The sequence below is a fragment of the Numenius arquata genome, chromosome 31 (assembly GCF_964106895.1).
Source record: "Numenius arquata chromosome 31, bNumArq3.hap1.1, whole genome shotgun sequence".
In the NCBI taxonomy this organism is placed as follows: Eukaryota; Metazoa; Chordata; class Aves; order Charadriiformes; family Scolopacidae; genus Numenius; species Numenius arquata.
Genome location: NC_133606.1, coordinates 1,231,065 through 1,245,124, shown reverse-complemented (window position 1 = coordinate 1,245,124; position 14,060 = coordinate 1,231,065). Strand labels below are relative to the sequence as shown.

General features: G+C 56.1%; 1 protein-coding gene across 1 annotated transcript in view; it reads left to right on the top strand.

Moving 5' to 3' along the window:
• Positions 1-14,060, top strand: part of TNXB (tenascin XB) — a 43,139-nt gene that overhangs the window by 18,636 nt on the left and 10,443 nt on the right. Inside the window, exons 14-24 of the mRNA XM_074165088.1 lie at positions 561-859; positions 1,856-2,138; positions 3,109-3,402; positions 4,373-4,666; positions 5,637-5,935; positions 6,912-7,194; positions 8,181-8,474; positions 9,449-9,747; positions 10,724-11,011; positions 11,992-12,274; positions 13,245-13,538. Coding sequence (XP_074021189.1) covers positions 561-859; positions 1,856-2,138; positions 3,109-3,402; positions 4,373-4,666; positions 5,637-5,935; positions 6,912-7,194; positions 8,181-8,474; positions 9,449-9,747; positions 10,724-11,011; positions 11,992-12,274; positions 13,245-13,538 — 3,210 coding nt within the window. The remainder of the gene's footprint in view (positions 1-560; positions 860-1,855; positions 2,139-3,108; positions 3,403-4,372; positions 4,667-5,636; positions 5,936-6,911; positions 7,195-8,180; positions 8,475-9,448; positions 9,748-10,723; positions 11,012-11,991; positions 12,275-13,244; positions 13,539-14,060) is intronic.

Here is a 14,060-nt window from a genome sequence, read left to right as displayed (position 1 = left end):
ACTGAATGGTTGTACGGAGGCAGGATTGGGTGGATGGATGGGCTTTGGATGGGTGGTTGAGTGGGTGTATGTAGGGATTGGTGCGGGGATGGAAGGATGGAATACTATATGTGTAGTGGGATGACCGAAGAATGGCTGGCTGGCTGCTTGGTTGATTGGTTGCCTGGATGGAGAGGCGGAAGAATGGATGAAAGGTTGTGTGTGTGTGTGTGTGTGTGTGTGTGTGTGTGTGTCTTTGACCTGATAAAGTCATTGGCTGGTTGTGTGGACATGGAGTTGAGTGGACAAATGGGTAGGTGGGTGGTTGTGTGGTTGGATGTTGGGCGGGCTGGCTGGCTGGCTGGCTGTTTGGAGGGATGAAGGAGTGTCTGGTTGGTTGGGTGGTCGAATGGAAGTGTGGATTGAAGGACTGTTGGATGGTGAAGGGTCCGTGGAGAGAGGGGTGCTATGATGGACGGTAGGATCGATAGAGAGGTGCACGAAGGTGGATGAATAGATGGACGGATAGATGGACGGAGGTGTAGATGTTGCTGCTCTGCATTGTGCCCTCTGTGTTGCAGGTGCGGCCGAGCCAGAGGAAGAGCCACCGTCGCAGCCGATCCTGGGCGAGCTCAGGGCCTCCCAGGTGACCCCCGAGTCCGTCCAGCTGGAGTGGAGCGTCGCCGAGGGCACCTTTGACTCCTTCACGGTGCAGTACAGGGACGCCCAAGGGCAGCCACAGGTGCTGCCCGTGGACGGTGGTTTGCGCACGGTGACCGTGCCTGGGCTGTCCCCGTCCCGGCGCTACAAGTTCAACCTGTACGGGGTGTGGGGTCGGAAACGTCTGGGCCCCATCTCCACGGACGCCGTCACAGGTGAGGTCATGTTAGAGGCCCAGCTCTGTTCCCTTTGGAAGTGGGTTTGGTGTGGGGCAGGAGCTTGGTCCTGGGTGTGTTTGTCCTTTTTGCCGCTGGGAATGTCTCTTGAGTGATGATGGTGGGAGGGATAGGAGCATGCAAGGGTGGAGTGTTGGAGGGATGGACAGATGGACAGAGGGACCGAGGCATGGGCAGAGATGTGGATGGATGGATGGATGGATGGATGGGTGGAGAGACAGAAGGGCACTTCATTGCTTGAATGGGTGAAGAGAGAAGTAGATGGTTGTATGGAAGGGTGTCTTGATGGCATGATGGCTGGCTGAATTAGGGGAAGCGTGGGTAGCTTGTGGGATTTCTGAAAGGATGGAACGTGGATGGGATTTTAGCAGTTTCAGAGCTGCACTTACGGTTTGGATTTCACTGAATTTCACTGAATGGTTGTACGGAGGCAGGATTGGGTGGATGGATGGGCTTTGGATGGGTGGTTGAGTGGGTGTATGTAGGGATTGGTGCGGGGATGGAAGGATGGAATACTATATGTGTAGTGGGATGACCGAAGAATGGCTGGCTGGCTGCTTGGTTGATTGGTTGCCTGGATGGAGAGGCGGAAGAATGGATGAAAGGTTGTGTGTGTGTGTGTGTGTGTGTGTGTGTGTGTGTCTTTGACCTGATAAAGTCATTGGCTGGTTGTGTGGACATGGAGTTGAGTGGACAAATGGGTAGGTGGGTGGTTGTGTGGTTGGATGTTGGGCGGGCTGGCTGGCTGGCTGGCTGTTTGGAGGGATGAAGGAGTGTCTGGTTGGTTGGGTGGTCAAATGGAAGTGTGGATTGAAGGACTGTTGGATGGTGAAGGGTCCGTGGAGAGAGGGGTGCTATGATGGACGGTAGGATCGATAGAGAGGTGCACGAAGGTGGATGAATAGATGGACGGATAGATGGACGGAGGTGTAGATGTTGCTGCTCTGCATTGGGCCCTCTGTGTTGCAGGTGCGGCCGAGCCAGAGGAAGAGCCACCGTCGCAGCCGATCCTGGGCGAGCTCAGGGCCTCCCAGGTGACCCCCGAGTCCGTCCAGCTGGAGTGGAGCGTCGCCGAGGGCACCTTTGACTCCTTCACGGTGCAGTACAGGGACGCCCAAGGGCAGCCGCAGGTGCTGCCCGTGGACGGTGGTTTGCGCACGGTGACCGTGCCTGGGCTGTCCCCGTCCCGGCGCTACAAGTTCAACCTGTACGGGGTGTGGGGTCGGAAACGTCTGGGCCCCATCTCCACGGACGCCGTCACAGGTGAGGTCATGTTAGAGGCCCAGCTCTGTCCCCTTTGGAAGTGGGTTTGGTGTGGGGCAGGAGCTTGGTCCTGGGTGTGTTTGTCCTTTTTGCCGCTGGGAATGTCTCTTGAGTGATGATGGTGGGAGGGATAGGAGCATGCAAGGGTGGAGTGTTGGAGGGACGGCCAGATGGACAGAGGGACCGAGGCATGGGCAGAGATATGGATGGATGGATGGATGGATGGGTGGAGAGACAGAAGGGCACTTCATTGCTTGAATGGGTGAAGAGAGAAGTAGATGGTTGTATGGAAGGGTGTCTTGATGGCATGATGGCTGGCTGAATTAGGGGAAGCGTGGGTAGCTTGTGGGATTTCTGAAAGGATGGAATGTGGATGGGATTTTAGCAGTTTCAGAGCTGCACTTACGGTTTGGATTTCACTGAATTTCACTGAATGGTTGTACGGAGGCAGGATTGGGTGGATGGATGGGCTTTGGATGGGTGGTTGAGTGGGTGTATGTAGGGATTGGTGCGGGGATGGAAGGATGGAATACTATATGTGTAGTGGGATGACCGAAGAATGGCTGGCTGGCTGCTTGGTTGATTGGTTGCCTGGACGGAGAGGCGGAAGAATGGATGAAAGGTTGTGAGTGTGTGTGTGTGTCTTAGACCTGATAAAGTCATTGGCTGGTTGTGTGGACATGGAGTTGAGTGGACAAATGGGTAGGTGGGTGGTTGTGTGGTTGGATGTTGGGCGGGCTGGCTGGCTGGCTGGCTGTTTGGAGGGATGAAGGAGTGTCTGGTTGGTTGGGTGGTCGAATGGAAGTGTGGATTGAAGGACTGTTGGATGGTGAAGGGTCCGTGGAGAGAGGGGTGCTATGATGGACGGTAGGATCGATAGAGAGGTGCACGAAGTTGGATGAATAGACGGACGGATAGATGGACGGAGGTGTAGATGTTGCTGCTCTGCATTGGGCCCTCTGTGTTGCAGGTGCGGCCGAGCCAGAGGAAGAGCCACCGTCGCAGCCGATCCTGGGCGAGCTCAGGGCCTCCCAGGTGACCCCCGAGTCCGTCCAGCTGGAGTGGAGCGTCGCCGAGGGCACCTTTGACTCCTTCACGGTGCAGTACAGGGATGCCCAAGGGCAGCCGCAGGTGCTGCCCGTGGACGGTGGTTTGCGCACGGTGACCGTGCCTGGGCTGTCCCCGTCCCGGCGCTACAAGTTCAACCTGTACGGGGTGTGGGGTCGGAAACGTCTGGGCCCCATCTCCACGGACGCCGTCACAGGTGAGGTCATGTTAGAGGCCCAGCTCTGTCCCCTTTGGAAGTGGGTTTGGTGTGGGGCAGGAGCTTGGTCCTGGGTGTGTTTGTCCTTTTTGCCGCTGGGAATGTCTCTTGAGTGATGATGGTGGGAGGGATAGGAGCATGCAAGGGTGGAGTGTTGGAGGGACGGCCAGATGGACAGAGGGACCGAGGCATGGGCAGAGATATGGATGGATGGATGGATGGATGGGTGGAGAGACAGAAGGGCACTTCATTGCTTGAATGGGTGAAGAGAGAAGTAGATGGTTGTATGGAAGGGTGTCTTGATGGCATGATGGCTGGCTGAATTAGGGGAAGCGTGGGTAGCTTGTGGGATTTCTGAAAGGATGGAACGTGGATGGGATTTTAGCAGTTTCAGAGCTGGACTTACGGTTTGGATTTCACTGAATTTCACTGAATGGTTGTACGGAGGCAGGATTGGGTGGATGGATGGGCTTTGGATGGGTGGTTGAGTGGGTGTATGTAGGGATTGGTGCGGGGATGGAAGGATGGAATACTATATGTGTAGTGGGATGACCGAAGAATGGCTGGCTGGCTGCTTGGTTGATTGGTTGCCTGGACGGAGAGGCGGAAGAATGGATGAAAGGTTGTGAGTGTGTGTGTGTGTCTTTGACCTGATAAAGTCATTGGCTGGTTGTGTGGACATGGAGTTGAGTGGACAAATGGGTAGGTGGGTGGTTGTGTGGTTGGATGTTGGGCGGGCTGGCTGGCTGGCTGGCTGTTTGGAGGGATGAAGGAGTGTCTGGTTGGTTGGGTGGTCGAATGGAAGTGTGGATTGAAGGACTGTTGGATGGTGAAGGGTCCGTGGAGAGAGGGGTGCTATGATGGACGGTAGGATCGATAGAGAGGTGCACGAAGTTGGATGAATAGATGGACGGATAGATGGACGGAGGTGTAGATGTTGCTGCTCTGCATTGTGCCCTCTGTGTTGCAGGTGCGGCCGAGCCAGAGGAAGAGCCACCGTCGCAGCCGATCCTGGGCGAGCTCAGGGCCTCCCAGGTGACCCCCGAGTCCGTCCAGCTGGAGTGGAGCGTCGCCGAGGGCACCTTTGACTCCTTCACGGTGCAGTACAGGGATGCCCAAGGGCAGCCGCAGGTGCTGCCCGTGGACGGTGGTTTGCGCACGGTGACCGTGCCTGGGCTGTCCCCGTCCCGGCGCTACAAGTTCAACCTGTACGGGGTGTGGGGTCGGAAACGTCTGGGCCCCATCTCCACGGACGCCGTCACAGGTGAGGTCATGTTAGAGGCCCAGCTCTGTCCCCTTTGGAAGTGGGTTTGGTGTGGGGCAGGAGCTTGGTCCTGGGTGTGTTTGTCCTTTTTGCCGCTGGGAATGTCTCTTGAGTGATGATGGTGGGAGGGATAGGAGCATGCAAGGGTGGAGTGTTGGAGGGATGGACAGATGGACAGAGGGACCGAGGCATGGGCAGAGATATGGATGGATGGATGGATGGATGGGTGGAGAGACAGAAGGGCACTTCATTGCTTGAATGGGTGAAGAGAGAAGTAGATGGTTGTATGGAAGGGTGTCTTGATGGCATGATGGCTGGCTGAATTAGGGGAAGCGTGGGTAGCTTGTGGGATTTCTGAAAGGATGGAATGTGGATGGGATTTTAGCAGTTTCAGAGCTGCACTTACGGTTTGGATTTCACTGAATTTCACTGAATGGTTGTACGGAGGCAGGATTGGGTGGATGGATGGGCTTTGGATGGGTGGTTGAGTGGGTGTATGTAGGGATTGGTGCGGGGATGGAAGGATGGAATACTATATGTGTAGTGGGATGACCGAAGAATGGCTGGCTGGCTGCTTGGTTGATTGGTTGCCTGGACGGAGAGGCGGAAGAATGGATGAAAGGTTGTGAGTGTGTGTGTGTGTCTTTGACCTGATAAAGTCATTGGCTGGTTGTGTGGACATGGAGTTGAGTGGACAAATGGGTAGGTGGGTGGTTGTGTGGTTGGATGTTGGGCGGGCTGGCTGGCTGGCTGGCTGTTTGGAGGGATGAAGGAGTGTCTGGTTGGTTGGGTGGTCGAATGGAAGTGTGGATTGAAGGACTGTTGGATGGTGAAGGGTCCGTGGAGAGAGGGGTGCTATGATGGACGGTAGGATCGATAGAGAGGTGCACGAAGTTGGATGAATAGACGGACGGATAGATGGACGGAGGTGTAGATGTTGCTGCTCTGCATTGGGCCCTCTGTGTTGCAGGTGCGGCCGAGCCAGAGGAAGAGCCACCGTCGCAGCCGATCCTGGGCGAGCTCAGGGCCTCCCAGGTGACCCCCGAGTCCGTCCAGCTGGAGTGGAGTGTCGCCGAGGGCACCTTTGACTCCTTCACGGTGCAGTACAGGGATGCCCAAGGGCAGCCGCAGGTGCTGCCCGTGGACGGTGGTTTGCGCACGGTGACCGTGCCTGGGCTGTCCCCGTCCCGGCGCTACAAGTTCAACCTGTACGGGGTGTGGGGTCGGAAACGTCTGGGCCCCATCTCCACGGACGCCGTCACAGGTGAGGTCATGTTAGAGGCCCAGCTCTGTCCCCTTTGGAAGTGGGTTTGGTGTGGGGCAGGAGCTTGGTCCTGGGTGTGTTTGTCCTTTTTGCCGCTGGGAATGTCTCTTGAGTGATGATGGTGGGAGGGATAGGAGCATGCAAGGGTGGAGTGTTGGAGGGACGGCCAGATGGACAGAGGGACCGAGGCATGGGCAGAGATATGGATGGATGGATGGATGGATGGGTGGAGAGACAGAAGGGCACTTCATTGCTTGAATGGGTGAAGAGAGAAGTAGATGGTTGTATGGAAGGGTGTCTTGATGGCATGATGGCTGGCTGAATTAGGGGAAGCGTGGGTAGCTTGTGGGATTTCTGAAAGGATGGAACGTGGATGGGATTTTAGCAGTTTCAGAGCTGGACTTACGGTTTGGATTTCACTGAATTTCACTGAATGGTTGTACGGAGGCAGGATTGGGTGGATGGATGGGCTTTGGATGGGTGGTTGAGTGGGTGTATGTAGGGATTGGTGCGGGGATGGAAGGATGGAATACTATATGTGTAGTGGGATGACCGAAGAATGGCTGGCTGGCTGCTTGGTTGATTGGTTGCCTGGACGGAGAGGCGGAAGAATGGATGAAAGGTTGTGAGTGTGTGTGTGTGTCTTTGACCTGATAAAGTCATTGGCTGGTTGTGTGGACATGGAGTTGAGTGGACAAATGGGTAGGTGGGTGGTTGTGTGGTTGGATGTTGGGCGGGCTGGCTGGCTGGCTGGCTGTTTGGAGGGATGAAGGAGTGTCTGGTTGGTTGGGTGGTCGAATGGAAGTGTGGATTGAAGGACTGTTGGATGGTGAAGGGTCCGTGGAGAGAGGGGTGCTATGATGGACGGTAGGATCGATAGAGAGGTGCACGAAGTTGGATGAATAGACGGACGGATAGATGGACGGAGGTGTAGATGTTGCTGCTCTGCATTGGGCCCTCTGTGTTGCAGGTGCGGCCGAGCCAGAGGAAGAGCCACCGTCGCAGCCGATCCTGGGCGAGCTCAGGGCCTCCCAGGTGACCCCCGAGTCCGTCCAGCTGGAGTGGAGCGTCGCCGAGGGCACCTTTGACTCCTTCACGGTGCAGTACAGGGATGCCCAAGGGCAGCCGCAGGTGCTGCCCGTGGACGGTGGTTTGCGCACGGTGACCGTGCCTGGGCTGTCCCCGTCCCGGCGCTACAAGTTCAACCTGTACGGGGTGTGGGGTCGGAAACGTCTGGGCCCCATCTCCACGGACGCCGTCACAGGTGAGGTCATGTTAGAGGCCCAGCTCTGTCCCCTTTGGAAGTGGGTTTGGTGTGGGGCAGGAGCTTGGTCCTGGGTGTGTTTGTCCTTTTTGCCGCTGGGAATGTCTCTTGAGTGATGATGGTGGGAGGGATAGGAGCATGCAAGGGTGGAGTGTTGGAGGGATGGACAGATGGACAGAGGGACCGAGGCATGGGCAGAGATGTGGATGGATGGATGGATGGATGGGTGGAGAGACAGAAGGGCACTTCATTGCTTGAATGGGTGAAGAGAGAAGTAGATGGTTGTATGGAAGGGTGTCTTGATGGCATGATGGCTGGCTGAATTAGGGGAAGCGTGGGTAGCTTGTGGGATTTCTGAAAGGATGGAACGTGGATGGGATTTTAGCAGTTTCAGAGCTGCACTTACGGTTTGGATTTCACTGAATTTCACTGAATGGTTGTACGGAGGCAGGATTGGGTGGATGGATGGGCTTTGGATGGGTGGTTGAGTGGGTGTATGTAGGGATTGGTGCGGGGATGGAAGGATGGAATACTATATGTGTAGTGGGATGACCGAAGAATGGCTGGCTGGCTGCTTGGTTGATTGGTTGCCTGGATGGAGAGGCGGAAGAATGGATGAAAGGTTGTGTGTGTGTGTGTGTGTGTGTGTGTGTGTGTGTCTTTGACCTGATAAAGTCATTGGCTGGTTGTGTGGACATGGAGTTGAGTGGACAAATGGGTAGGTGGGTGGTTGTGTGGTTGGATGTTGGGCGGGCTGGCTGGCTGGCTGGCTGTTTGGAGGGATGAAGGAGTGTCTGGTTGGTTGGGTGGTCGAATGGAAGTGTGGATTGAAGGACTGTTGGATGGTGAAGGGTCCGTGGAGAGAGGGGTGCTATGATGGACGGTAGGATCGATAGAGAGGTGCACGAAGGTGGATGAATAGATGGACGGATAGATGGACGGAGGTGTAGATGTTGCTGCTCTGCATTGTGCCCTCTGTGTTGCAGGTGCGGCCGAGCCAGAGGAAGAGCCACCGTCGCAGCCGATCCTGGGCGAGCTCAGGGCCTCCCAGGTGACCCCCGAGTCCGTCCAGCTGGAGTGGAGCGTCGCCGAGGGCACCTTTGACTCCTTCACGGTGCAGTACAGGGACGCCCAAGGGCAGCCACAGGTGCTGCCCGTGGACGGTGGTTTGCGCACGGTGACCGTGCCTGGGCTGTCCCCGTCCCGGCGCTACAAGTTCAACCTGTACGGGGTGTGGGGTCGGAAACGTCTGGGCCCCATCTCCACGGACGCCGTCACAGGTGAGGTCATGTTAGAGGCCCAGCTCTGTTCCCTTTGGAAGTGGGTTTGGTGTGGGGCAGGAGCTTGGTCCTGGGTGTGTTTGTCCTTTTTGCCGCTGGGAATGTCTCTTGAGTGATGATGGTGGGAGGGATAGGAGCATGCAAGGGTGGAGTGTTGGAGGGATGGACAGATGGACAGAGGGACCGAGGCATGGGCAGAGATGTGGATGGATGGATGGATGGATGGATGGGTGGAGAGACAGAAGGGCACTTCATTGCTTGAATGGGTGAAGAGAGAAGTAGATGGTTGTATGGAAGGGTGTCTTGATGGCATGATGGCTGGCTGAATTAGGGGAAGCGTGGGTAGCTTGTGGGATTTCTGAAAGGATGGAACGTGGATGGGATTTTAGCAGTTTCAGAGCTGGACTTACGGTTTGGATTTCACTGAATTTCACTGAATGGTTGTACGGAGGCAGGATTGGGTGGATGGATGGGCTTTGGATGGGTGGTTGAGTGGGTGTATGTAGGGATTGGTGCGGGGATGGAAGGATGGAATACTATATGTGTAGTGGGATGACCGAAGAATGGCTGGCTGGCTGCTTGGTTGATTGGTTGCCTGGACGGAGAGGCGGAAGAATGGATGAAAGGTTGTGAGTGTGTGTGTGTGTCTTTGACCTGATAAAGTCATTGGCTGGTTGTGTGGACATGGAGTTGAGTGGACAAATGGGTAGGTGGGTGGTTGTGTGGTTGGATGTTGGGCGGGCTGGCTGGCTGGCTGGCTGTTTGGAGGGATGAAGGAGTGTCTGGTTGGTTGGGTGGTCGAATGGAAGTGTGGATTGAAGGACTGTTGGATGGTGAAGGGTCCGTGGAGAGAGGGGTGCTATGATGGACGGTAGGATCGATAGAGAGGTGCACGAAGGTGGATGAATAGATGGACGGATAGATGGACGGAGGTGTAGATGTTGCTGCTCTGCATTGTGCCCTCTGTGTTGCAGGTGCGGCCGAGCCAGAGGAAGAGCCACCGTCGCAGCCGATCCTGGGCGAGCTCAGGGCCTCCCAGGTGACCCCCGAGTCCGTCCAGCTGGAGTGGAGCGTCGCCGAGGGCACCTTTGACTCCTTCACGGTGCAGTACAGGGATGCCCAAGGGCAGCCGCAGGTGCTGCCCGTGGACGGTGGTTTGCGCACGGTGACCGTGCCTGGGCTGTCCCCGTCCCGGCGCTACAAGTTCAACCTGTACGGGGTGTGGGGTCGGAAACGTCTGGGCCCCATCTCCACGGACGCCGTCACAGGTGAGGTCATGTTAGAGGCCCAGCTCTGTCCCCTTTGGAAGTGGGTTTGGTGTGGGGCAGGAGCTTGGTCCTGGGTGTGTTTGTCCTTTTTGCCGCTGGGAATGTCTCTTGAGTGATGATGGTGGGAGGGATAGGAGCATGCAAGGGTGGAGTGTTGGAGGGACGGCCAGATGGACAGAGGGACCGAGGCATGGGCAGAGATATGGATGGATGGATGGATGGATGGGTGGAGAGACAGAAGGGCACTTCATTGCTTGAATGGGTGAAGAGAGAAGTAGATGGTTGTATGGAAGGGTGTCTTGATGGCATGATGGCTGGCTGAATTAGGGGAAGCGTGGGTAGCTTGTGGGATTTCTGAAAGGATGGAATGTGGATGGGATTTTAGCAGTTTCAGAGCTGCACTTACGGTTTGGATTTCACTGAATTTCACTGAATGGTTGTACGGAGGCAGGATTGGGTGGATGGATGGGCTTTGGATGGGTGGTTGAGTGGGTGTATGTAGGGATTGGTGCGGGGATGGAAGGATGGAATACTATATGTGTAGTGGGATGACCGAAGAATGGCTGGCTGGCTGCTTGGTTGATTGGTTGCCTGGACGGAGAGGCGGAAGAATGGATGAAAGGTTGTGAGTGTGTGTGTGTGTCTTAGACCTGATAAAGTCATTGGCTGGTTGTGTGGACATGGAGTTGAGTGGACAAATGGGTAGGTGGGTGGTTGTGTGGTTGGATGTTGGGCGGGCTGGCTGGCTGGCTGGCTGTTTGGAGGGATGAAGGAGTGTCTGGTTGGTTGGGTGGTCGAATGGAAGTGTGGATTGAAGGACTGTTGGATGGTGAAGGGTCCGTGGAGAGAGGGGTGCTATGATGGACGGTAGGATCGATAGAGAGGTGCACGAAGGTGGATGAATAGATGGACGGATAGATGGACGGAGGTGTAGATGTTGCTGCTCTGCATTGGGCCCTCTGTGTTGCAGGTGCGGCCGAGCCAGAGGAAGAGCCACCGTCGCAGCCGATCCTGGGCGAGCTCAGGGCCTCCCAGGTGACCCCCGAGTCCGTCCAGCTGGAGTGGAGCGTCGCCGAGGGCACCTTTGACTCCTTCACGGTGCAGTACAGGGACGCCCAAGGGCAGCCGCAGGTGCTGCCCGTGGACGGTGGTTTGCGCACGGTGACCGTGCCTGGGCTGTCCCCGTCCCGGCGCTACAAGTTCAACCTGTACGGGGTGTGGGGTCGGAAACGTCTGGGCCCCATCTCCACGGATGCTGTCACAGGTGAGGTCATGTTAGAGGCCCAGCTCTGTTCCCTTTGGAAGTGGGTTTGGTGTGGGGCAGGAGCTTGGTCCTGGGTGTGTTTGTCCTTTTTGCCGCTGGGAATGTCTCTTGAGTGATGATGGTGGGAGGGATAGGAGCATGCAAGGGTGGAGTGTTGGAGGGATGGACAGATGGACAGAGGGACCGAGGCATGGGCAGAGATGTGGATGGATGGATGGATGGATGGATAGGTGGAGAGACAGAAGGGCACTTCATTGCTTGAATGGGTGAAGAGAGAAGTAGATGGTTGTATGGAAGGGTGTCTTGATGGCATGATGGCTGGCTGAATTAGGGGAAGCGTGGGTAGCTTGTGGGATTTCTGAAAGGATGGAACGTGGATGGGATTTTAGCAGTTTCAGAGCTGGACTTACGGTTTGGATTTCACTGAATTTCACTGAATGGTTGTACGGAGGCAGGATTGGGTGGATGGATGGGCTTTGGATGGGTGGTTGAGTGGGTGTATGTAGGGATTGGTGCGGGGATGGAAGGATGGAATACTATATGTGTAGTGGGATGACCGAAGAATGGCTGGCTGGCTGCTTGGTTGATTGGTTGCCTGGACGGAGAGGCGGAAGAATGGATGAAAGGTTGTGAGTGTGTGTGTGTGTCTTTGACCTGATAAAGTCATTGGCTGGTTGTGTGGACATGGAGTTGAGTGGACAAATGGGTAGGTGGGTGGTTGTGTGGTTGGATGTTGGGCGGGCTGGCTGGCTGGCTGGCTGTTTGGAGGGATGAAGGAGTGTCTGGTTGGTTGGGTGGTCGAATGGAAGTGTGGATTGAAGGACTGTTGGATGGTGAAGGGTCCATGGAGAGAGGGGTGCTATGATGGACGGTAGGATCGATAGAGAGGTGCACGAAGGTGGATGAATAGACGGACGGATAGATGGACGGAGGTGTAGATGTTGCTGCTCTGCATTGGGCCCTCTGTGTTGCAGGTGCGGCCGAGCCAGAGGAAGAGCCACCGTCGCAGCCGATCCTGGGCGAGCTCAGGGCCTCCCAGGTGACCCCCGAGTCCGTCCAGCTGGAGTGGAGCGTCGCCGAGGGCACCTTTGACTCCTTCACGGTGCAGTACAGGGATGCCCAAGGGCAGCCGCAGGTGCTGCCCGTGGACGGTGGTTTGCGCACGGTGACCGTGCCTGGGCTGTCCCCGTCCCGGCGCTACAAGTTCAACCTGTACGGGGTGTGGGGTCGGAAACGTCTGGGCCCCATCTCCACGGATGCCGTCACAGGTGAGGTCATGTTAGAGGCCCAGCTCTGTCCCCTTTGGAAGTGGGTTTGGTGTGGGGCAGGAGCTTGGTCCTGGGTGTGTTTGTCCTTTTTGCCGCTGGGAATGTCTCTTGAGTGATGATGGTGGGAGGGATAGGAGCATGCAAGGGTGGAGTGTTGGAGGGACGGCCAGATGGACAGAGGGACCGAGGCATGGGCAGAGATGTGGATGGATGGATGGATGGATGGGTGGAGAGACAGAAGGGCACTTCATTGCTTGAATGGGTGAAGAGAGAAGTAGATGGTTGTATGGAAGGGTGTCTTGATGGCATGATGGCTGGCTGAATTAGGGGAAGCGTGGGTAGCTTGTGGGATTTCTGAAAGGATGGAACGTGGATGGGATTTTAGCAGTTTCAGAGCTGCACTTACGGTTTGGATTTCACTGAATTTCACTGAATGGTTGTACGGAGGCAGGATTGGGTGGATGGATGGGCTTTGGATGGGTGGTTGAGTGGGTGTATGTAGGGATTGGTGCGGGGATGGAAGGATGGAATACTATATGTGTAGTGGGATGACCGAAGAATGGCTGGCTGGCTGCTTGGTTGATTGGTTGCCTGGACGGAGAGGCGGAAGAATGGATGAAAGGTTGTGAGTGTGTGTGTGTGTCTTTGACCTGATAAAGTCATTGGCTGGTTGTGTGGACATGGAGTTGAGTGGACAAATGGGTAGGTGGGTGGTTGTGTGGTTGGATGTTGGGCGGGCTGGCTGGCTGGCTGGCTGTTTGGAGGGATGAAGGAGTGTCTGGTTGGTTGGGTGGTCGAATGGAAGTGTGGATTGAAGGACTGTTGGATGGTGAAGGGTCCATGGAGAGAGGGGTGCTATGATGGACGGTAGGATCGATAGAGAGGTGCACGAAGGTGGATGAATAGACGGACGGATAGATGGACGGAGGTGTAGATGTTGCTGCTCTGCATTGTGCCCTCTGTGTTGCAGGTGCGGCCGAGCCAGAGGAAGAGCCACCGTCGCAGCCGATCCTGGGCGAGCTCAGGGCCTCCCAGGTGACCCCCGAGTCCGTCCAGCTGGAGTGGAGCGTCGCCGAGGGCACCTTTGACTCCTTCACGGTGCAGTACAGGGATGCCCAAGGGCAGCCGCAGGTGCTGCCCGTGGACGGTGGTTTGCGCACGGTGACCGTGCCTGGGCTGTCCCCGTCCCGGCGCTACAAGTTCAACCTGTACGGGGTGTGGGGTCGGAAACATCTGGGCCCCATCTCCACGGACGCCGTCACAGGTGAGGTCATGTTAGAGGCCCAGCTCTGTCCCCTTTGGAAGTGGGTTTGGTGTGGGGCAGGAGCTTGGTCCTGGGTGTGTTTGTCCTTTTTGCCGCTGGGAATGTCTCTTGAGTGATGATGGTGGGAGGGATAGGAGCATGCAAGGGTGGAGTGTTGGAGGGACGGCCAGATGGACAGAGGGACCGAGGCATGGGCAGAGATGTGGATGGATGGATGGATGGATGGATGGATGGGTGGAGAGACAGAAGGGCACTTCATTGCTTGAATGGGTGAAGAGAGAAGTAGATGGTTGTATGGAAGGGTGTCTTGATGGCATGATGGCTGGCTGAATTAGGGGAAGCGTGGGTAGCTTGTGGGATTTCTGAAAGGATGGAATGTGGATGGGATTTTAGCAGTTTCAGAGCTGCACTTACGGTTTGGATTTCACTGAATTTCACTGAATGGTTGTACGGAGGCAGGATTGGGTGGATGGATGGGCTTTGGATGGGTGGTTGAGTGGGTGTATGTAGGGATTGGTGCGG